Source organism: Grammomys surdaster, unplaced genomic scaffold, assembly GCF_004785775.1.
Source record: "Grammomys surdaster isolate TR1022 unplaced genomic scaffold, NIH_TR_1.0 62, whole genome shotgun sequence".
NCBI lineage: Eukaryota > Metazoa > Chordata > Mammalia > Rodentia > Muridae > Grammomys > Grammomys surdaster.
In genome coordinates this window covers 16,854,857-16,878,437 of record NW_021604564.1, presented here as the reverse complement: position 1 = coordinate 16,878,437, position 23,581 = coordinate 16,854,857, and the positions used below count along the sequence as shown (strand labels likewise).

Genomic DNA, 23,581 nt, shown 5'->3' with positions numbered 1-23,581 from the left:
CCTTAAAAAGAATTCATTGGATGTAGTATTTTATGCATCCTATCCCAGCACCTGAGGGGCTGAGGCAGGACTGATGACAGTTTGAAACCAGCTTGAGCTATAGGGTGAAACCATGTTATCAATGCAATTATAGCTGTTAGTAACCCCAGTTCCAGGGGATCTGATGCCCTCTCCTCAGGCCTCCATAGGCACTGCACACACCTAGTGTGCTTACAAACAGGCAAACACCCCACATAAATTATAAAAAACACCGCCACCACCACACATACATACTCTGTGCTCTACTACTGTAGTCAATACATGTAGCCTACTTCATACAAAGTTGTCTTGGGTTTAAAAAGACAAGACAGATGCCAGGCAGTAGTGGCGCACACGTTTAATCCCAGCACTTGGGAGGCAGAGGCAGGCGGATTTCTGAGTTTGAGGCCAGCCTGGTCTACAGAGTGAGTTCCAGGACAGCCAGGGCTACACAGAGAAACCCTGTCTCGAAAAACCAAAACAACAAAAAAAAAAAGACAAGACAGTAGTTCTTGTCAGTTTCTTCAGTACCTTTGTTTCCATTCCATGAACTTGGAGCACAGGCAAGAAATGAGTAGTAGTCACCAAAAGTGGTAACTATGACTGTCATGCAATTGAAACCACCATCATTAAGTATAATTATATATTGAAAGATACAGTGATGCCAGAAAACTTGTCAAAAGTATTTCAGCTTGCCCATTTTTAACATTAAAAAAGAATTTATTATTTTACATAAACATTATGTAAAGATAACAGTCAGGTCGTCTCGTGGACTGGAAGGTGACTGATTAATTCCCTTTCATTCCCAAACCTCATCAAGCAGTCACTACATTTATGAGGCAAGTCAGCTGAATGCTTGAAATCTAGATGAATCTTAAGATCTTCAATTTGTCCTGTTGAATATTCACAATATTGGCATAAATAAATCCCTTCAGATAGATGTGAATTTAGATGCTTACAATATTCCAACATGCTGGAAAAGCCCTTCCCACAGTCATCACAAACATGAGGGAATATTTTAGTATGCTCGATAGCCACATGTCTGTTGACGTTTGTGTGAAGTCTGCTCCGAAAGCCACATACTTGACACACGAAGAAATTTTTGCATTTGTCAAAGGTGATCTTGCTTAGAAGGCTGCACTGCCCATGGCTACCACTGCCGCACTTGTCGCTCAGCTCGATCAGTCTGCGAGCATGCTCATTGACGACGTGGCTGTGCAAGTCCTCAGGGTCACCTGTCTCATGCTCACAGAACTGGCACAGGTACTGCTCATCACGGCTGTGCTCCTGGAAGTGCAGGTAGAGCTCACTGCTTGAGGAGAACTGCACATCACACTGCTCACACCAGTAAAGGTGGTCACTGAAGTGGGTGTCTGCAATGTGCTGGCTGAGGTTCTCAAAGATCACTGTCTTGTAGTCACAGTACTTACAGATGTAGGGGTCTTCTTCATGAAGTTTGGCATGCTCAATAAGAAGCATGTTGGTGGAGAAGCTTTCCTTACACACCCGGCACACATTCGAGTCAGTGCGCTTGTGTTTCAGGATCACATGTTGCTTTAGATCAGAAAAATACTTACTGTTGAATTCACAGAGTTCACACTTGTAGAGGCCACTGCTGTTGGCTCGCAGCAAAGGCCACTTCTGTTGAGCAGTCACATTCAAAGCTTGGCTCTTGTCAAGTATTTTACAGAGTTTAGCTGGTGGTTCTTCCTCGGTCTGATCTTGGAGGCTCTCAGAGGAATTGTTCTCTGCCTCTATATCATAATCTTCAGAAATCGCATGCACTTCTACTGCAATTGGGACGTCTTCCGAGGTATGAACCTCTATAGGGCTCTCCTCTCGAGGATGCTGATGCACTGACTCGGGTGAGGCACACTCTTCATCACAGATCTCAACATCAGCAGACTTCTCTGAAACAAAGAAAACCCACTGCTATAGCACTGTACTAAATAATAAATAAGCCCCTATAGAAACAGTTGTCCTCACTGCTGTAGCACTGCACTAAATAAACCTCATTAGAAACAATCCTGTGAGCCGGGCGGTGGTGGCACACGCCTTTAATCCCAGCACTTGGGAGGCAGAGGCAGGTGGATTTCTGAGTTCTAGGCCAGCCTGGTCTACAGAGTGAGTTCCAGGACAGCCAGGGCTGCACAGAGAAACCCTGTCTCAAAAAAAAAAAGAAAAAAGAAAAAAGAAGAGAAGGAAAGAAAGAAAGAAAGAATCCTGTGAAAGGAAGTTACAGTATACATTACTTTTAGCTGATCTGAACAAAATATGCTAAATGCTATTAATGAGTTCCCCTAACCTGTGGGAAAGACCGTGTGGTCTAGAATCCTAAGCACAGGGCTGGGAACCAGGTAGCTCTGATTCCTGTTTCTGGCCTTGGTTCCTTCTGTAAATTTTGGCAAGTCATTTGCTGTCTCAGGATCAGAATCATCATCTGTAAGAAGAATTTGGAAAACCATTTTATATCAAAGCATTAAGCATCATAAAATACTATTTTTTTTTTATAAAACACTATTTTAACAGCAATAGAAACTAACAACTTAGACTTAGCCTTGAACGGACATATTACTTATAGATCCCTAAAGACATTGAGAATATGCAAAAACCAACCCCCCACTGCCTTTGTTTATATGCTACTTATACTAGAATACAGTCTGAATATCCTAAGGAATTTTAAAATACTGAGTGAGACTGAATCATTATTGCTTTAATCTTGTTCTCTCCAAGTTAGCACGGAAACTGAAATAAGGGTCAACAGAGAAACTGGACCACAACATGTATGTTTTAATAGACTTTGTTTTGTTTTTTCTTTTTCTTTTTTTGGTTTTTCGAGACAGGGTTTCTCTGTGTAGCCCTGGTTGTCCTGGAACTCACTCTGTAGACCAGGCTAGCCTCGAACTCTCGAACTCAGAAATCCACCTGCCTCTGCCTCCCAAGTGCGCCACCACTTCCCGTTAGACTTTGTTTTTAAAAGAAGAGTTTTAGGGGAAAAAAATTGTGAAAATAGGATAAAGCGCTCCTAATACATCACAAGCACTTCCCTGCTATTAATTATTTACACGAATATGAGGCATTTGTTACAACTAATAACTGACACATGACTACTGATGATCCATTATTAGTAATGAAAGCCCACACTTCATCCAGACTTCCTTGGTTTTTACCCAGTGTCATTTTGGATCCCACATTAAATTTAGCCATGTCTCTCTAGGTAACTGGAAACTGACTGTTCTAAGGACTACTTTATAGACATTTTGTAATGTCCCATTATTGAAATTAACGTTTTTTTTTCATCACTATATTGTAATGAGTTCCTGGAAGGCAGAAACCCTAGCACACACTGCTGAGCTGCCCCTCCCCACCTGGCTAATGGAGCGCTTTGGTTTCTGTACTGTCCTTTTCCTACCCTACTCCCTGGAAGTCTCTGTGAAGCCCACACTAAGGAGCATGGGTTTCCATCTCCCTAAGGAAGAACACTGATATAAATAAATGGGAATTCTTTTTTTTTTGTTTGTTTGTTTTTCGAGACAGGGTTTCTCTGTATAGCCCTTGCTGTCCTGGAGCTCACTCTGTAGAAATCCGCCTGCCTCTGCCTCCTAAGTGCTGGGATTAAAGGCGTGCGCCACCATTGCCCAGCATAAATGGGAATTCTTTTGTGCAGACAATTTCTCTTCTATCCCTATATATTCACAAAATCATTTATAACAGTATAGATTCATGTTTTCTCAAATTACTTCAGTTCTGACTGTTTGAGCTTTTTTTGGTCTTCAGTGCTGGAGTGAAAGGCAGAGCCTTATATGTGATAGACAAGCAATCTGTCAACCGAGCTTCCCCAAGGCCCTCAAGAGCACCTCCAATTGGCTCTGTGCTCCTTTAGCTCATCCACACTGTGTATCATTCTGCTTTTCAATATTTCCCTATTTTCCAGTACCACAAGATAATCCAAACACATCTTGTCTATTTCCTTCCCAGATCTAGAACCAGCCATGTCTATAGGGGCCTTAGTTCCTAGGCCAAGATCTGGACATAAACTGGTCTCACTACTATGGTATTTCTTTTAGGCCTCTCAACTTAAAAAGCAAAACAGTTCTGTGAACTCCACAGGTACAAGGTGCAGGTCTGTGAGCATGTCTGTGTGTAAGCATGCGAGTCAGTACTGTGCCAGACATGGGCTCACACTTATGACTGAGTCACAGCTGGGGAGCAGCAGTGGGTGCACCTTCTTACCAATTACCAGTGCTCTAGAAAAGAGCAGACAACAGACAACTCGAGGCTGAGACACACCAAACCGCCGCTCTCCATCCTTCCTCCCCTCCATCAGTCAGCACTCCAGGCTGAGACAAGTGGGCAAGATGCTTCCTAACACCTGACTACCAATACTCCAACTCCACATCACTTCGGGTGTGTATCAGCTCTTAGCCAACTAAAAAGGACTTAGAGTTTGCTTAAAAATGGAAATTACTAATTTTTTTTTTTTAAGGTTTTCGAGACAGGGTTTCTCTGTGTAGTCTTGGCTGTCCTGGAACTCACTCTGTAGACCAGGCTGGCCTCGAACTCAAAAATCCACCTGCCTCTGCCTCCCAAGTGCTGGGATTAAGGACCAATTTGATTTTTAAAAGCTTATTTTTTACACTGTAATAATGAGAAATGTTTTCCTGTCTTGAAACCATAAACCCACATCCAAACTTTTCAGATAGCTCCCAAGGGAAAATACACAAAGGCAGCTTTTGTTTTATTTTTCTGTAGTACTATAAAGAAGTCAGGTCTTAAAGGTAGACAGAAACTTACCCACAAGGAGGCATCCCTAGGTTCTGTAAAAACAAAGTTACACAGAGTATTCTGGAAAATAGGAGACATACCTTTGTTGTCAAAATATTTTAAGTCTGGCTGTCTCATAGAACAGACACTGTAACAATGATCAGAAAAAATTCCACTGACTCCATCTGCAATTCTGCTTATCCCAGAAGAATCTGAATGTGAGACAAAATGAAGACAATTCCCAGCACAGTAAAGACACACGTCTAACAATGCACAAGCTTGCCATCTTTTGTCTGTGTCTTCTCCCAATGTTAGATTGGACCCAGTGCCTTGCACATGCCAGGCAAACCCTCTACCCTGACCTATATCCCTAACCCATATTTTCATGATTTTAATGAGTTTCAGTAGGAAAAAATATAGCATGTTCTTCAGCTTTATACTTCAGATCAAACACTAACATTTGGCTTTAAAAGAGCCATTGATTAGACTGTAATAGAAGTCAAATGCTGCCTCATGCCTACAGTGTCAACACAAAGGCAGATCAGCAGTGAGGCCAACCTGGGCCTTAATTCTAAAATGAATTTAAATAACGTAGGAATAAAAACTTTACTTATTTTTGGAAACAGAAATTGGCTAGAGAGATGGCTCAGATACTCTGTTGTAAAGGACCTGGGTTCAGTTCACAACACCCATATGGTGGCCCATAACTGTTAGCTCCAATTCCAGGGAATCTGTCTGACACCTTCCTCTGCCTCCACAGGCACAGGCTTGTGGTACACACATACACATGTAGGCAAAACACTCATACACATAAAAATATACCTTTAAGAGCTTTTAAAATACACAAGAAAACATTTGCCTTATAATTTCAATCTTATAAAGTATACATATGTAATAAATATTGTGCTAATATTTAAAACAGTGAATTAACTACCATGAACTACCAAGAAGGCATGCCACATAGTACCAAGAAAGCATAATACATGAGGAGAAATAGTCTCAAGAACAGAGATGGCTTCTGAATAGCAGCCATCCCAAATGCTACCACTAAGCAGTAGGCAAGGCTCACTATCTTCAGAGAGGACCTGGGCATAGAACAAGCTAATGAGTATGTGTGAAATAGTCCTGGCTGTCCTGAAACTCGCCCTGTAGACCAGGCTGGCTTCCAAGACCAGCCTGCTTCCTGATTGCTGAGATTAAAGGCGGCACCACCACCTCCTAGCCTCCCTCCCTCCTCCACCCTTTTTTGAGACTAAGTCTCAAGTAGCCTAAGCTGGCCTTACTCGATCTTGCCTACCTCCACTTCTCAAGTAATGGGATTAGACGTGGACCCAGGGCTTCACGTATGTTAGGCAAGGACTCTATCCATGGAGCTAACTGCCCAGCCCAGACGTATTCTTATATTAACACAGGAGAGCCAATTCAATCACAGATTATACAATCCAAATGAAAACTGAGGTAGAGAGATTGCTCAGTGACTAAGAGCACTTGTTACTCTTTGGAGAGAACCTGGGTTCAGTTGTAGCACACAACCGATGGTTTACAACCACATGTAACTATAGTTCCAGGGGATCCAATACCCACTTTTGACCTCCCTAGACACCAGTCATACACATAAACACACAAAGTTCACAGTTCCAAAAATAATGTATAAGACACAGCTTCTTTTCCTCAATGCAAAATCTAATTATTCTTCGTGAAGAGGAAGCTTGGAAATCTAGTTTTAAGTATGTCTAGCCCCCAGAGCCCTGGCTTGCAGAGTGTAAAGTTGTAAAGCATCCCTGTAGCACCCCAACCATATAATAATGTATATGCTGAGGAGTTAGTCTGTGTTCTCATACCGAGAAGAGGTCCAGATACTGTCTTATCATTTATGCAAAAATCGATGGGAATAACAATAATCCATTACTCTTTCAAAAATAATTCATAGACCAACCTGAATAGCGAGAGGGGTGTAAAGTCTTCCTTTTTCTTTTTTTAGGATATTCATTCATATCTTTTCAATCTAAAAAATGAAAAACATTTTAACAAACATGGTACAATAACTGATATTACTATAAAAGTTCTTTTGAGCCAAAGAATTTATTAGCAATAAATCCTGGGGGAGGGGTGCTAGAGAAATGACTCAGTAGTTTCTAAGAAGACTGACAGCTCTCTCAGAAGACCTGGGTTCAATTCCCGGCACCCTCAAGGCACCTCACGACTACCTATAATTTGAATTCTAGAGGATCTGATTTCCCTCTATGGCCTTCAAGGATACCAGATATGCATGTGGTATAAGACATCCATCCATACAAACTATTTTATAAAGGAGTCTGTATGGACCATGAAAATAAATGTCAAGAAGAACAACAAACACTGCACAATGCTTCTACTGAAAGCATTATGCCTTCCAGACAAGCCTCTATGAGACTCTGTCTCATAAAACAAAGCAAGCACACATCTTCTAGCCCCAGAACTCCAGAGGTCGAGAGAGGCAGAGTTCAAGGCTAGCCTGGTCTACATAAAGAGTTCTAGGCCAGCCATGGTTACAAAGTGAGACCCTGTCAGACATACACAAACAAGCCATTATGCCTGTAGGCATACACTTTCTACAGATTTCAACCTAAAGACGGATATTTTTCCTTAAAAATATACTTGTGAGTCTATATCAATGTAATAGCTTCCAGAAAAAAAAAAGTGTTGCACAGAATCTTAGAACATAAGTAATTTTCAAGAAGGAAGAATCTTATGAGGTCACATTCAACATTCTACTAAGAAGTGTAGCAACCACTACTAAGAAGTGTAGCAACCACCCCAATAACTAAACTCCCACGAGCCATTAGAAAAGTTACAATTAGTTTGCTGTACTCCACTTACTTGCTATAACTCTCAATACTGCAGTGAGGAAAGTGAACTATAGGCAAGTTTCCACAAATGGCAGGAAGTGCCTACAAGTGAAAGAGAGCAGCAGTCACGTAAGCAAAAGCGCCACCAAGTGAGCCATGCAGGGCTCACAGGTGAAACCCTTCCACACCTTAAGTTAGCAACAGAAAGGATAAGCGCAGACATCCTCCTTATGCTTTCAAAACTATTTATATATAACACATAAATATGTGTGTATATGTGTAAATATCCAATCATATATAAAAGTTCCAATTTCTCTGAAATGAATGTACCTTTTTTATCATCACAGCTATATCTTGATACCAAAATCACTGAATAAGTCTATATTAGTTTATGGCTGTTCAAAGTGGCACACATGTTTAATCCCAGCACCTGGAAAGCTGATGCAGGCAGATCTCTGTGAGGTTGAGGCCAGCCTGATCTACACAGTAAGCTTCAGGCCAGGGATACAAAGGGACAAATATTACACATATACACACATACATATATTAAGAAAAAAGTACAAATAAAGTCAAATATAGAATCATACATCTAAAACTGTCCAAGTTTTTACACATCAGTGCTGTTTACTGAATATCAGTTATATACCAGATAGTACATCTTCATTCACTCAGGTTATATATCTACACCTTGCCAAAACTGTTGGTTCTATACCTTGTTATTAATTAGTAAACGGAGATATAACACAGTCAAGTCAGCTGGATATTAAGTACATGTGGTAGGGTTAGGTTTGACCAGAAGTCTAACAAATTTAAAGTCCATGTTTTTCAGTTCATTTTAGTTTTAGAAATAAGCACAGAAATAAAGTGACCCATTAACCTCAAATTAACTTAAAACTCCCTCCTCCACTGGGCTTAAGGCCTGTCTGCTGCTGCAGAGAGCAGGGAGGGCGCACCCTAACCACTGCCTTTACCTCCATCTTTCCTTTTTAGTTTCTTGAGACAGGGTTTACATGCATAGTCCAGTCTAGCCCCGAACCCTATTGTGATATTGTCCTACCTCCTGAGTTTTGGGGTACCCCAGGCAAATATGAGATGAATCTCTCATTTCTAGTGAAAACCTCCCTGAGGGGCACTTGCTACTTCTCTATGTCACATGATCACACACTTATTAAGCACATTCTTATTGCTTAGGTCATCTTCCCAACAATCCTGGGAGAAAAACAAAAGGGTTCCCTTATCAAACTCACCTCATTCTAAGCACAGAAGAGATCGACACCATTAAAATCCGTTACAACATAGATGGAACCAAAGGACCAAATACGGAACACTTGTTTTCGAACTTCTGGCAAGCTTCTGGCATCAGGGAACTAACTGTGTGTGTGTGAACCCTCATTGTTCCATACTGCCACCAGCAAGTTCATCTTGCTTCAGGGTCTTAACCACAAGCAGGACAGAGGAGGTGATAATCTGAAAAACTGACAGCCATACTCTTATAGAAATGTTAGATACATAGACAAAATGCCTCACCCAACACCATAAACAGCATTCTTTTGGAGACAAAGTTTCTTATAGCCCATATTCTATTCTAATATTGGGGAGAACACAACTGTCAAGAGAATATTTCAAGTTGTTCAGAACATGAGCAAAAAAGAAAAGGAAACCAAGCATAGTATCACAAGTACTTAAAATTGCAATTTGGATTTGGCTTGTCATGTGAGGACGGTGGAGGAGTGTGACTTTTCAGGACTGAACATCACCAAAGGTTCATTAAGACCATTCACAACCAAGACCTGTCAGCCAGCCTTTACATAAGCCAACAGTATTGGAGTTGTGTATGCACAAGTGCCTTCATAAAGACATCTGGAGTGTACACATATGCAAGTGCCACAGCACAGGAGTGGTTGAGTCCTGGGGATTCCACTCAGGTCCTCAGACTTGGCAGCAGGTCCCTTACTCACTGTAAAGTAAGCTGACCATCTTGCCAGCTTGAGAAATTTGGCTTTTTAATTAAATAATGTAAGCCATATAAACTCGTGCTCACTAGTTATCCTTTCAAAAAGATTGTGAACCATCGGAAACTTATCCTTCCCCAATTATACACAGGTGTCACTATAGAAAACCAGGACATCTGAAATTTAATCACCTAAAATCCATTCACCCAGGAAAAAAAGTTATAGTGGTGATATATCCATAGTTTACAATGTATCATTAAAAAAAAAATCAGCCTGCAGTAGTGACACACATCTTCAATCCCAGCACTCAAGAGGCAGAGGCAGGCAGATCTCTGAGTTCGAAGCCAGCTTGGTCTACAGAGGGAGTTCCAGGACAGCCAGGGCTACACAGAGAAACCCTGTCTCAAAAAACTGAGTATTGTGACCCAGGCCTTCATTCCCAGCCCTCAGGAGTCTCTTGAGTTCTTGACCAGTCTGGTCTACACAGTGAGTTCCTGACCAGCCAGAAGTACATAGTGTTTCAAAAAAGAATCAACAGATGGGATGTAGTCATGTGCTAATTCTGAATTTATGTTTATGTTTGGTGTTAGGCAGGTTGTTTGTTTGTTTGTTAAAAGGCATACACCAATACTTCTGTCTTGCTCTCCATTTTTTGAGAAAACTCGGAAGAAAGAAAAAAATAGCATTTAAAAGCCCAACCCCATTCTCAGGCAAAGGGCAGGCATCTTCCATATCAACAGCAGAGATCAGTGGCTCACAGCTGACATCCCCAGCACCCAGGAGGCTGAGGCAAGATTACACAGAAAGACTCTTGTGTCCTAAAAACAGAACAAACACATCACCCACATGCAGGCATCTTGGCACCTGGCATCTTCAAAACACTTAATAGTGCTTCCCAGAGACAAACCATTTCAAAGGTTTCTCATGCAACCTCAGATATCTTTACACAATGCCAAGACACATTTTTAAAAGACTATTTTCGCGCGCGTGTGTAGTCTGAAACAGTGTCGGATTTGGAGAAGCTAGAGGCAATCACGAACCTACTCCAAATGGGTGTTCTCTCCAGTCCCCAGTACCGAATTTTTTGAGACTGGGTCGTTGCGTTTTTAAGACGTTTATAACATTTTATTTTTCATCTCAATAAAAACAACTATTTCCAGGGCCGGTGTGACGGCTCAGAAGGCGCTTACAGCTAAGCCTGACGACCTGAGTGCTATCACCGGAACCCACATGGTGGGAAGAACAGCCCCTTAGAGAGTTGTCCTCTGACCTCTACACTTGCGCCATGGCACACGTGCGCATGCATACACGCAATAAGCACGTAAAATTTCAAACATAAAGAGAATTTTCACGTTCTAATTGAAGCCCGGGGTGGTGGCACACGCCTCTAAGGCCAGCCTATGCTACACAAGACCCTGTCACAAATAACAGGAATTGAAGCGGGGTTCGAAGAGCACTTGTCTAATTTGGCCTCTCCTGAGAGCCGCTGTCCGTGAGGACGCAGGGCCCGGGCCCCGCTGGACTCCAGCGTCTCCGGCGAGAGCGGCCTCCTGCAGGCCGGCATAGCCCCCTACCCCGGCCCCCGCCGCGGAGTCCACCCGAGCGGCCGACAAGCACCGACCGGGCCGGGCAGGCCCCGCTCGCCCTGCGGCCCTCGCTTGGCACACAGGCCCCGGAGGCCGGCCCTCACCTCACGCAGCAGCGCAGCTCCGGCGACGCACGCCCGGATGATGGTACGGAGGGGGCTGCCGGGCCACCGCCCGCGCCCTCCCCAGCCGCCCGCGCCCTCCCTGGCCCTGCCCTTCCCTGCCCACCAGGCCCAGCCGCACTCACCCGGTCACCCCGCGCATGCGCCACAGCAGGCCGCGAGAGTAAAGATGGGGAACGGGGGGCGGGAACCCTAAGGATGAGGGCGTGACCTGAGTGCGAAAGTGGGCGTGGCTTCGTGCTGAGGGCGGGGCCTAGCAGCAGAACTAGGAGAGGCTAGCAGAAGTCTAGCGCCCCCTGCGGGCACATCCCCGCCGTGCCACCTGCCCCTCTGAGCTCAGCGCTTTCCACACGTCGGTTCCCTGGAAGCTCGCAGTGATTGATCCTCAGGGTCCTCAGTGTTTCACGCATTGCTGTTGTACTCAAGTCCCAACATCCGGGCTAGATAAGTCCAGGACGAAGAAAAAAAAAGGGATGTGACTCGAGATGGGTCCTTAGACCACACCCTGGGTTCTTGAAGTCTTGGGAGGTTGGAGGTGGAATTAGAGAATGGAAAGCTGAAGAAATGGCTTCCCTCAGTTAAGAGAGTATTACTTCTCTTCTAGAGAAAGCATGCACATGGTGGTTCACAAACGCCTTGTAACTCCAACAGCAAGGGATATGAAGCTTCCGCAGGCAGACACCTCCCCGTTCCCCCACCTAAATACTAAAAAAAATAAATCCTAAAAAGAAGTCCTGGTGGAGTGAACCCGAGGCAATCACAAAGGGTTGTATCCCATCATTTAAATCCTTTTCGTACCTTGACCGGCAATAAGCAAAGGATTAAATCAAATGAACATAAATAACTGTGAACATAACTTTTGAATTATCCCTCGGGCTGACAGTAGAGTTCAGTAGTGGTCTGTGCTTTGCAGGGCGAGTACTGAGGTTTGAGCCCTCAGCATTACAAGTAACAATCCAGCGTGCGGCTGTGTGTTTTCTCGCCCCTCTTTCAGTGTTAAGAATGGACTCCAGGGGCTGGAGAGACGGCTCAGCGGCTCAGCGGTTAAGAAAACTGGCGCACACCTTTAATCCCAGCACTTGGGAGGCAGAGGCAGGCGGATTTCTGAGTTCGAGGCCAGCCTGGTCTACAGAGTTAGTTCCATGTCTCGAAAAAAAAAAAGAAAGAAAAGAAAAGAAAAAGAAAGAAAGAAAAACTGGCTCCTCTACTAGGAGACTCAGGTTTAATTCCCAACACTCACAATGAGGCTCACCTCTGAGCTCACGTAAAACGCTCATACAGATAAAAATAAAAAAAATTTAAAAAACATTTTAAAATGTAATCTTAGGTCTCCTCCACTGAGCTGCCTCCCCAACCCCTACTCTGGGTGCGAGTTGAAGTGTTTCAGTACAATTATAAAAAACAAGCTTGTGGGTGTTACTCGGTTTTGTCATTTAAGCCCTTGGGGTTCAACTAATTGTAAGTGAATTGCTAAATCGAATCGGGGTACCATATATCCAAGGTTACCTGCTAGGTCCCAGCTGCGGCTCGTGTCTCACCAACCTAGCCCCTTGTTCTTGCAGTCAATCACCTGGTATTCAGCCGGTCGTCACTGACCCCCGCCCCTCCATCACTACGCCTGGGGAAATCCAGCTGTGCGATACTGGAGAGACACAACTTGTTTGTGAGATTCAGCTTGGTGACCTCATAATCTGTAGGCGTTCTCGTCTTAGACAAATGAATATTCAGACACGCCAATATGACCCAAATAGAGTAAGACAAGATTTGCAGACACTCTTTACTCCTATTATACCTAGCACCTCGCACAGAATAGGGAATTGAGGCGTGATCCATACAAGACTGTTGAATTTATAAAGACGCTGCCCGCAGCTACTGGTTTCTCATTGTGAATCTAGAAGAGGTCACAAGGGGGCGCCATGCGATCACCGTCAGTTACAGGGTTTCTCACTCTTGCCCTTGGGTTTAACTTAACACGACAGAGCGGTTTCGTTCCAAAGCATTTCGTAGTCAAAAGTAAGCACAGGGTCTGGTGAAGGGGCTGGAGGCGCCATGTCGGGCCGGGGAGGTGGCAAAAAGAAGCCCCTGAAACAGCCCAAGAAGCAGACCAAGGAGATGGACGAGGAAGATAAAGCTTTCAAGCAGAAACAAAAGGAGGAACAGAAGAAACTCGAGGAGCTAAAAGCCAAGGCCGCGGGGAAGGGCCCCCTGGCCACAGTGGGAATCAAGAAATCTGGCAAAAAGTAAGCTGTTCCTCACATCGGAGGTGATGTGACCCTCCTCCTCCATCCCTATGTAAACATCTGGATTCCCTGCCATAACATCTTTGCCACCTAATAGCTAGGATGAAGTGTTATACTGGAGCCTGTTGTTGTACATTTGTAAAAAAAAAAAAATGAATAAAGTGAACAATGCAATGGCTCGTTGTCTCTAGTGTTCAGCAATTCCTACCTCAGCTGTGAATTTAAAGTGAACCCAGTCTAGAATCCCACTAGAGCCTTGTTCCATCTTCATTGTATTCTGAATTCTGTACCACTTTGAATTAAACCAACTCATTTTAAAGCCTAAAAAAAAAGTAAGCACGTGTCCTCTTGCCTGCTCGCTAGAGCGAGAGGGGGTGGGAAGAGGGAGGGCCATGCATCACTGTCACAAATTTGGTCCTCTTTTTTTTTTTCAGGGTTCCCCTTTCCCCTTCCCTATGTGCAGCTAGGTAAAATCTTGAAAGCCCTTGGATAACATCTTACAGGAATATTTAACTACTATCTTCCCAACTTTTCCCTACAGGTATATCATAGCTTAAAATTTTTCCTGATCACACAAATGTTTGTTATACAGTGGATAATAGAACAGAATAAAGAAAGGAAACTCCCAACTCCCACATCCTTTGATCTAAGTGGCAGGTTTTTTTCAGTTATATATTTTTTCAGAATATAAATATTCCTGATGAAATTAAAATGTTAGTGGCAACTTACAATTACTGCGAGTGACCATAGAAAAGTTAGTGATGTTTAAGTTGTTTGCACCTTTTTCAAAACCTTGCCAAAACAGACACGGCAGCAAATTACTGTAATCCCAGCACGCAAGCACACACACACACACACATACAAAAGGAAAAAAAAAAAAAGGAAAGAAAACCAAGTCCAATTTGTGTTGCTCACTGTCATCATTTGAGCATGATCAGCCTCCCAGGGACCAACCCCTTAAAGGAAACTGAGACCTCCCCCCCAAATACCACTCCCCAGAAGCCATGGACTGTAACGGGTTACATTTCAGCATCAGACAGTAGAGTAGCAGTGGTGGCAGAAACAAGCTTCAGGCTGAGTTACAAAAGTAGCAAGATGGCCAGCTACTGGTTGGCTGAAACAGCAGCTGACAGTTCAAAAGTATGGAGGGCAGGAAACTGAAGCTGGAGAAGCAGAGAAGTCTCTAAGGAACCAGAGGCCAGATCACAGGCTATGGTCACCAGCAGGGTTCCAGAGAACTGTCTTCAAGATTCCAGACCCCAGGCCAAGAGTTGTAACATTAGCTAGTGTTAAGGGACCAAGGAATCTCTACTTCCTAGCCTGGCATAACAGCTGTAATTAGGAGTCCTGCGGTGGGAAAGCTGTAAGAATACTGTTGCTGCCCCCACCTGTCTGCTCTCATCAATCACTGCGGCCAAACGCCTAGAGAAACAAAAGATACCAAAGGCTGGCACTGGAAGAGGTTTCTCACAGCCCACCTAGGTAGGGAGAGCAAAGGGTCTCCCAGACAGCTGACTGTGAACAATATTAGAAACTATCAAGATTAGCTAGATCTGATGGCGCAAGCCTGTAAGCTCTGCTCCCTGGGGGATGGAACAGAACATCACTTGCAGAGTGCTTGTTACATGCCTGTTTCTGTGACTACAGTCGATGAAAATCTCCACCTACAAGAACATTCAGAATTGAACAAATGTTACCTGCACTGGGGGTATTGGCATTTTTTCCTAAGCTCCTTCCCACAGCTACCTGGCAACAGCCAGGTATGCCTGACTCACTATAAAAGGGGCTGCTCACCCCTTGCTCTCTCTTGCTCTCTTGCCTTCTTGCTCTTGCTCTGTTCTCTCATCCCTCCCCCCTCTCTCCCCATTCCCTTCCCTCATCTCTCTCCACGTGCTCATGGCCAGCCTCTACTTCTCTACTTCTCTCTCTCTCTCTCTCTCTCTCTCTCTGCCTTTCTCTGCCTCTACTACCCTCTCAACTCCCCTCCCCATGCCCTGAATAAACTATTCTATACTACACCTTCTTCGTGTGGCTGGTCCCTCAGGGGAAGGGATGCCTCAGTATGGGCGGGGGGGGTACCCCCTTCCCCCACACCTTACTTCACCTCCACCAAAACATATTCCATCTCTCCCCTATCTTTTTATAAAACTTAATGGGGGGGGGGTGCAGGTTAGCAATGAAGTGTCTTAGGGGTTTCCATTGCTGCAAAGAGACTGTAAGGCCCCCGGGAGTAGGGAGACCCCCCACTCAAGCCACAGGGGAGTTCAATCACCCAGAATCATTCGAGACCGTACTTGCTGCAAACCGCAAAAGGCTTTATTCAGGATTTTGGGATATCAGTCGGCTGAGGCCGACACTCATAAGGAAAGCGTCGACCTCAAGGTTCGAGGTTCCGGAGCAAGGGGTATTTAAAGGAGAAAACTGCAAACCAGGGGGGTGAAAGGGGAAACCAGGAGGTGACAGTGGAGAAAGCCCAATCTACATCATAAAAATAGTTGGAAAGTTTCAACTTATTATTCAGCTAGTCACAAACCAGGATGGGGAGAGGGAAACATCCTGTACACATTCTATTCAGGAATGTGACCTTAGCCTAGTCATTTACCTTGTGGTCAGTCACTCCCTGGGGTGACTTGGCCAACTTGTATTACTAGTTCTGCTATTCTTTGTCTGAACGACCTGGCTGACTTGCCCCCTGGCTAGTTCTTTCTTAGAGTGATCAGCTAGTTCCTGGAACCTAGGCCTGTGAACCTGCCAACCTTAATTCAGATGAGGGGTCTCAAGCTTCTCTATGAATTTTTATATCCTTACAAGACCATTACCAAGGCAACTCTTATAAGGGAAAATATTTAACTGGGGCTAGCTTACAGTTTCAGAGATTCAGTCCATTATCATCATGGCAGAAAGCGTGAGAGCTTCCAAAAAGACATGGTGTTGGAGAAGGAGCTGAGAGTTCTGCATCTTGATGGGAAGGCAACCAGGAGAGACTGACTTCCAGGCAGCTATGGGGGAAGGTCTCAAAACCCACCCCCACAGTAACACACTTCCTCCTTCAATAAGGTCACACCTACTCCAGCAAACCTTGCTTCCTAATAGTGCTACTTCCTGGGCTAAGCATATTCAAATCACTACAGGCTTCTGGGAGAATTATTAGGACAAAGGACAAAGAGGAGGAAGGCTGCTGGCCATGGGCGAGGTGTGGACAAAGGCAGGTGTGCTTCACCAGCGGCCTAGATTCATACCTGCTGCTGAGGTGCACTAGAAAGGCAGCCTAGACCTGTTTATTTTAGCTCACAGTGAACCTCCTCAGGCCTCTCACTGTATTAATCATGTCTTCCGAAGTTTAAAATTTTTACTACTATTACTTTTCAATTTTTTTCTTAACTTTATTTTAAAGTGTGTGTGTGTGTGTGTGTGTGTGTGTGTGTGTCTTGAAGAGATCCCTCTACCTCATTTTTTTTGGAGCAGGTTACTCATTGGCCTGGAATTCTACAAGTAAGCAGAGCTAGCTGGCCAGGAAGCCCAGGGATCCTGCTGTGTCTGCAGCCCCAGCCCTGGGATTACACACACAAGCTACTTCACCTGGCTTTTTAGATGGGTGCTGGAGGAACCAAACTTGGGTTCTCATGCTTCTCCAGCAAGCATTTTACTGACTGAGCCATCTCCTCAGGCCTACCTTTTCTGTCTTGAGACAGGGTCCTACATAACCGAGGCTGGCCTGAAACTCAATGTGTAGCCAAAGACCCTTTTGACCCTCCCGCCTCCGCCTGCTACAAGCTGGGATCACAGGCATAGATCACCACACCTAGCCAAGGCTCAATCAGTTACCAGGCTGGGTTAGCACCCACAGAAACCCTCCAAATGCTGACATTATAGGGCTTAGTCACCATGCTAGGCTAGTCTGGGTATCAGTTCTTATCTGGGAAACGTTTCTTTGAGGAGATACACAACCCCAGGGATCATTTTATACAGCGGATTTTGTGCACATTAAGCAGCAGAAGCGAGGGCTCACCTGAATGAAATGGCCGATCCTATTACTGAGAAAGTTGTGGAGTGACATGCTTATGCTGTTCTGAGCCTCCGTCACATCAGAGAAAGAGAAATCCCCTCCGATGCCCAGGCAGGAGACAAACCTTGTCTGGGAAGCTTCTAGAGCATATCTAACATGATTCAAATTTGTCACATGAAAATCCACAGATGATGCCAGGGAAGAGAAGGGCTTAGTCCTCGGGTCTCACACTCAAGGTGACTTGAACCCATGCCTCTTGGCTACATCTCCTCTTTGCATATCTTTTTTTGTTTTGCGTTTTGGTTTTTTTTTCCAGACAGGGCTTCTCTGTATAGCCCTGGCTGTCCTGGAACTCACCCTGTAGACCAGGCTAGCCTTGAACTCAGAAATCTACCAGCCTCTGCCTCCCAAGTGCTTGGATTAAAGGCGTGGGCCACCACTGCCTGGCACTCTTTGCACATCTTAATTAATAATCAATTTTGTTAAGACAGGGTGTCCTGTATCCCAGACTGTCCTTGAACTCATCCTCTTTCAGCTTCCCAAAGTACTAGAATTACATGCCTACTCTACCACGCTCAGCTAACACCGGATGTTCTTCTAAACATTGATAGTTTTCACTTATATTTAGGTCTTTGATGATCTTAAGTTAATTTTTACATATTGTGTGAAGTAGCATAAGATTAATTTAACTTTTTAAAAATTATATTTAGTGTGTATGTGTGTGTGTGTGTGTGTGTGTGAGAGAGAGAGAGAGAGAGAGCGCTCACCTGTGCATGCCACAGTGTACATGTTGTTGGTGTCTGGGGATCACTGCATAAACCACTCAGACACCACCATTCTCAGTCAAAGAAGGCTGGTTTATTGAACTCCACACCCCAAGATTGATCAGTCAGGGTCACAGACAGACTTGGGAGCTGACCGGGAGCTTAATATGACATTGAGTTAAGATCCTATTGTACTTTTAAGCCTAAAATCCACAAATACCTGTGCCAATCAGGATTTAGGGATAGGAGATTTCCTTAGGAACATGTTTTTGAGCCAGGCAGTGGTGGCGCACGCCTTTAATCCCAGCACTTGGGAGGCAGAGGCAGGAGGATTTCTGAGTTCGAGGCCAGCCTGGTCTACAGAGTGAGTTCCAAGACAGCCAGGGCTATAAAGAGAAACCCTGTCTTGAAACACCCCTCCCCCCCCAAAAAAAGAATAGAGGAACATGTCTTTGTTGTGCAGTTATCCTGTTCCCATTGGTTGGGGTATCAACTGTAACAAGGGACTTGCCTTGCCTAACATTCATGTCTTAACTTGCCAACTAGGATGTCAGTTACCTATGTACATGTCTCTTTCCGCCAAGTAGGATGTCATTTCCCAGAGAGGTCTTGGGGACTTAAACTTCACTCAATGCCCTATTCAAAATGGAAGTCTTATCCCAAATAGCTTCTTATATTGGTACTGGTGTCTCTTTTATGTTGGGGTGCATCCCAGGGGTAGCAAGAAACCATAAAAGCCCATACATAGGTGCAGTAAGTGCTGTTGAGTGGTTAGTTCACATCCAAACCTATTGTAGCTAACAAGGGTTCTCTCTCTCTCTCTCTCTCTCTCTCTCTCTTTAGATTTTTGTTTTCTTTCTTTCTTTCTTTCTTTCTTTCTTTTTTTTTGGTTTTTTGGTTTTTCTTTTTTTTTTGTTTGTTTGTTTGTTTTTTGTTTTTTTTCGAGACAGGGTTTCTCTGTGTAGTCCTGGCTGTCCTGGAACTCACTTGGTAGACCAGGCTGGCCTCGAACTCAGAAATCCGCCTGCCTCTGCCTCCCAAGTGCTGGGATTAAAGACGTGCGCCACCACCACCCGGGTAAGGGTTCTCTTTGTAGCTTTGGCTGTTCTGGAATTAGCTCTGTAGACTAGGCTGGTCTCAAACTCACAGAGACCTGTGCATCCTGAGTGCTGGGATTAAAGACATGTCACCACAACTGGCTTAAACTTTGAACCTGTAAACTCATAAGGATGGGAATTCAAATTCATTTTAACCAGGCATAAGTACATAACAAAGCCAGTTGGTCTGATTAGAAATGGAAGGAGTCAGTTCTACTGCAGATGTGCAGACCTGACAGACAATAGAAGCAGCAGAGGGAAAAGTCGGCCTCAGAGGCTGGAGCTTAGGGTAAAATGGATGTGCTGCCAGCTCCTACAGGAAAGAACATTCGAATGACAAGGGCAGACAAGGGCAGGAGGAGCTTTCTAGAACCCCATGGTTATACACTGCCATGGTTTAGCTCACTACCCTCTCAGGAAAAATAATAGACCAACTGAACTGCTTATAGAAGGTGTGGGATACCTGAGCATTGGCTCCTACATTTTTTAGGCAGGCATGGTGGTGCATGCCTGTGTGCAGAAGCAGGGTCATCAGGAGATCATCCTTGGCTACAAAGTCAGTTTGGGGTCAGCCTGGTCTACATGGGACCCTGGATACACAGGAAAGGGAGTGGTCTGACTATGTGTGAGTCCCATCATCTTTGTTGTTGGTTTTTGAGCACTGAGGGTTGGAACTGTAGCCTTTGACATGCTGAGCGTGTGACACTGAGCTACAGACCGACAAGCCAGCCCGGAGTCTTCGCTTTCCTCACAGAACTCAGCTCTGATGTAGCTGCTGAAAACATTCCTGTTGTAGACAGTCCCTTGTCTCCGTGGACTGCATCTCTCCGCCCTTTCAGGGACTCTCAGCCTGGGACCTGGTCATGGAAATTGACCTGACAAGACAACCAAGTTTAATTTGGAAGTTCCGGCACAAAGGAAGATTTGTCCTTGGGGATACTCCCTCTCGGTTCAGAAGCAGGAGACTAATTACACGGGAACACCTCTACTGACTGAAAGGAGATGGAACATATTGGGTAATTAGCATTTCCACCCTCAGGGAAACATGAAGACGTTTCATCTGACCTTTGTGAACTAATGTACCCAAATCTTAAATCCACTATAATACAAAAAAGATGAATCTAAGGGATACTTAGAGCACATGAGAGACTAAATAGGGGTCCTCCATTTGGCTTCTCAGAACTATGTACCTGTTGAATCGTATATCCTTTCTCCTCAGAATCTCTTTATGTGTCTCTGGTTAGTCTGGGACTCACTATATAAAGCAGGCTGGTCTTGAATTTGTAAAGACTCTTCTGTTTCTGCCTCCTTAGTGCCAAACCTATGTTTTTAGTGTGTATGTCCTGGCCCTATTTCAGAATCCCTTGATGAGAGGATTTGGGGTAGCTCTCAGTTACCTTAATATTACAATAGAAACTTGGAAACAGGATACTTCTCCAAAACATATGCATGGGCAATGTCTTCGTGAGAAGAACTCCAGTAGAGTAGGAAACAGTACCAAGACCCAACAAATGGATTTTAGGAAACCATGAGCAAAATGAATAGAGCCCACAGCATTGGGATGTGGGATAAACTAGCCCACTGTAATGATGCCATTTGTCTTGGTCAATGTTTTATCACTGTGAAGAGACAGCACGACCAGGGCAATGTAGAAGTAAAAGCCAAGTAAACCCTTCACTCTCTAACTTGCTTTTTGGTTATAGTGTTTTGTCGCAGCAATTAACACCCTAACTAAGACGCTAAGTCTTCCCTTAAACTTAGTATCTTCATGGCATTTCAAGTGTGCACAACCTTGTCAGTTTATGTGCTGTTGGAGGTGGAACTCAGGACTTCACGGATGCTAGGCAAGCACTCTACCAACAGAGGCTACCTCCCCTGTATCAACATTCTACTTTAAAAAAATAAAGATTTAGGGGCTGGAGAGATGGCTCAGCGGTTAAGAGCACTGACTACTCTTCCAGAGGTCCTGAGTTCAATTCCCAGCAACCACATGGTAGCTCACAACCATCTGTAATGAGATCTGATGCCCTCTTCTGGTGTGTCTGAAGACGGCTATAGTGTAGTGTACTCACATACATAAAATAAATAAATAATTAAAAATATTTTTATTTATGTACGTGTGTTTTGACTGTTTGTGTATATATGTTCCACATGTGTACAGTGTCCACAGCATCAGATAACACAGAACCATGTGGGTGCTGGGACCTGAACCCAGGTCCTCTGCAAGAGAAACACATGCTCTTAGCCACTGAGCAACCTCTCTAGTCCTCAAATGTTCTATCTCTTAAAAAAAAAAATCTTTCCACTTGCAAATGTCAAAACAGGTCATGTACATGCAAGGCCCTCAAAAGTCCCCAGAGGATGAACAGTCTTATAACTGCTTTTGGGATTCTACTTCAGCTTCCTGTGAATCAGCCCAGAGCCAGCAGTGGCTTAGTGGAAATAGTCCCTAAGCAGAAGCAGATGGGGAAGGAGATAGTCTTACTGTATTCAGCTTTCTGTACTGCTGCCACGTTTAGTCACTGTTCTACTGCTGTGATGAAACACCATGACCAAGGCCATTTATGGAAGGAAATATTTAATCAGGGCCTTGCTTACAGTTTCAGAGGGTGAGGCCATGACCATCATCATGGCGGGGAGTGTAGTCAGGTAGGCAGACAAGCAGGCATGGGGTTGGAGCTGTAGCAGAGAGCTTTACATTCAGATCTGCAGGCAGCAGCAGGTAGACAGAGGGAGATTGGGCTTGAAGTGGGCTTTTGAAACCTCAAAGCCCAGCCTCAGTGACACACCTCCTCCATGTGTGGCAGCCCGTGTAAAGAAAGCTGAGATAAAGTACAGAATGTTCTTCCCACAGTGTGACCTTCTAGAAAGAATTGCATAAATCATGATCAGTTAACGCACTTGAAAGCAAGGACATAAAGGGGATGCCTGGCACATCCACATTATCCCTGTTGGAAAGGCAAAGAAAAGCCCAGGGAGAGTACTCTTGGCTTGTTCACATGACCAAAGATGCTAAGATGTGGCACAAGGTGTATTTCTCCAGTTCTTGCATTCACCTAAGTTTATAGTAAATTTCAACTCACATTTTGCTTGCTTTATACTAAAAATGAGAAGTGATTAGCTTCTTAGTTAGGGTTTTCTGCTTTAAACAGATGCCAAGACCAAGGCAACTCTTATAAATGACAACATCTAATTGGAGCTGTCTTACAGGTTCAGTCCATTATCCTCAAGGAGGGAACATGGCAGCATCTAGGCAGGGATGATGCAGGAAGAGCTGAGAGTTCTACATCTGAAGGCTGTTAGTAGAATACTGACTTCCAGGCAGATAGGATGAAGGTCTTATAGCCCACACCCACAATAACACACCTACTCCAACAGGGCCACACCTTCTAATAGTGCCACTCTTCTGGGCTGAGCATATACAAACCATCACATACTACTTGAGCAAAACAAAAACAAACAAACAAGCAACAATAACAACAACAAAGAAAACCCCGGAGTCCCCTGGTTTATCCCTACTCGGATATTTAGAATATATCCTTTGGTCCTTGAGACTTGGCTTTGTTAGCCAAGAGGTGGGCTGACATCCAGTGAAGCCATACCTACTCCAGCAAGACCATGTCTCCCTTCCTTAACATTCCACCAACTGGGATCCAAACAGTCATCGAAAGCACCATACCTGCACAGCACATTATTCCGCAAGCAATGCAGAGATCTGGGTCACGGCCACGGACTGTGTGCACCAACCCAAGCAGGGTTGGACTAAAGACAGGGACATCTTTGGAAAGGACACAGATTGCCCTCTGGTACCTGTGGCCGGAGGAGACAGGAGAGGACCCCATGGGTATTTCAGCAGAGAAAACTTAATGTAAACATTGGTGGACAGTGAAGAGCCTGCTGCTGGTTTCCAGGGCATCTTATGGGTGCCTCACCTCTCTCTACTCAGGGTTTACTGTATGAGGCCCTGGTTCAGAGGATATTGGTGGGGGTGAGGGTGGAGGTGGAGAGGGTGGAACCCCAGTTCCATCTACAGCGTCAAGAATGAGGTTTCTCTCTGGTCATTATATTTACATTTCAAGGTTTGGGCACCTTTTCTACTAGCCCTGGCTGTCCTGGGAACTCACTATGTAGGCTGGCCTTGAACTCAAGAGATCCACCTGCCCCTCTGCCCCTCTGCCCCTCTGCCCCTCTGCCCCTCTGCCCC

At 44.5% G+C, this 23,581-nt stretch overlaps 1 protein-coding gene and 1 pseudogene across 3 annotated transcripts; one reads left to right on the top strand and one right to left on the bottom strand.

Moving 5' to 3' along the window:
• Nucleotides 1-717: 717 nt before the first annotated feature.
• Nucleotides 718-11,319, bottom strand: Znf639 (zinc finger protein 639). Of its 3 annotated transcripts, XM_028763369.1 has the most exons (7): nucleotides 11,253-11,319; nucleotides 8,858-9,085; nucleotides 7,642-7,712; nucleotides 6,719-6,787; nucleotides 4,884-4,994; nucleotides 2,324-2,458; nucleotides 718-1,928 (listed from the first exon to the last, which is right to left on the bottom strand). In XM_028763369.1, the coding sequence occupies exons 4-7, from the start codon at nucleotides 6,774-6,776 to the stop codon at nucleotides 775-777; spliced, it is 1,458 nt and encodes a 485-aa protein (XP_028619202.1). In that variant the 5' UTR covers nucleotides 6,777-6,787; nucleotides 7,642-7,712; nucleotides 8,858-9,085; nucleotides 11,253-11,319; the 3' UTR covers nucleotides 718-774. The 3 variants fall into 3 exon arrangements, with proteins under 3 accessions (XP_028619202.1, XP_028619210.1, XP_028619204.1); XM_028763377.1 differs by lacking the exon at nucleotides 7,642-7,712; XM_028763371.1 differs by lacking the exon at nucleotides 11,253-11,319 and having other exon boundaries at nucleotides 8,858-9,850.
• Nucleotides 11,320-13,319: 2,000 nt separating this feature from the next.
• Nucleotides 13,320-13,514, top strand: LOC114616833 (annotated as a pseudogene).
• The last annotated feature ends 10,067 nt before the right edge of the window (nucleotides 13,515-23,581 follow it).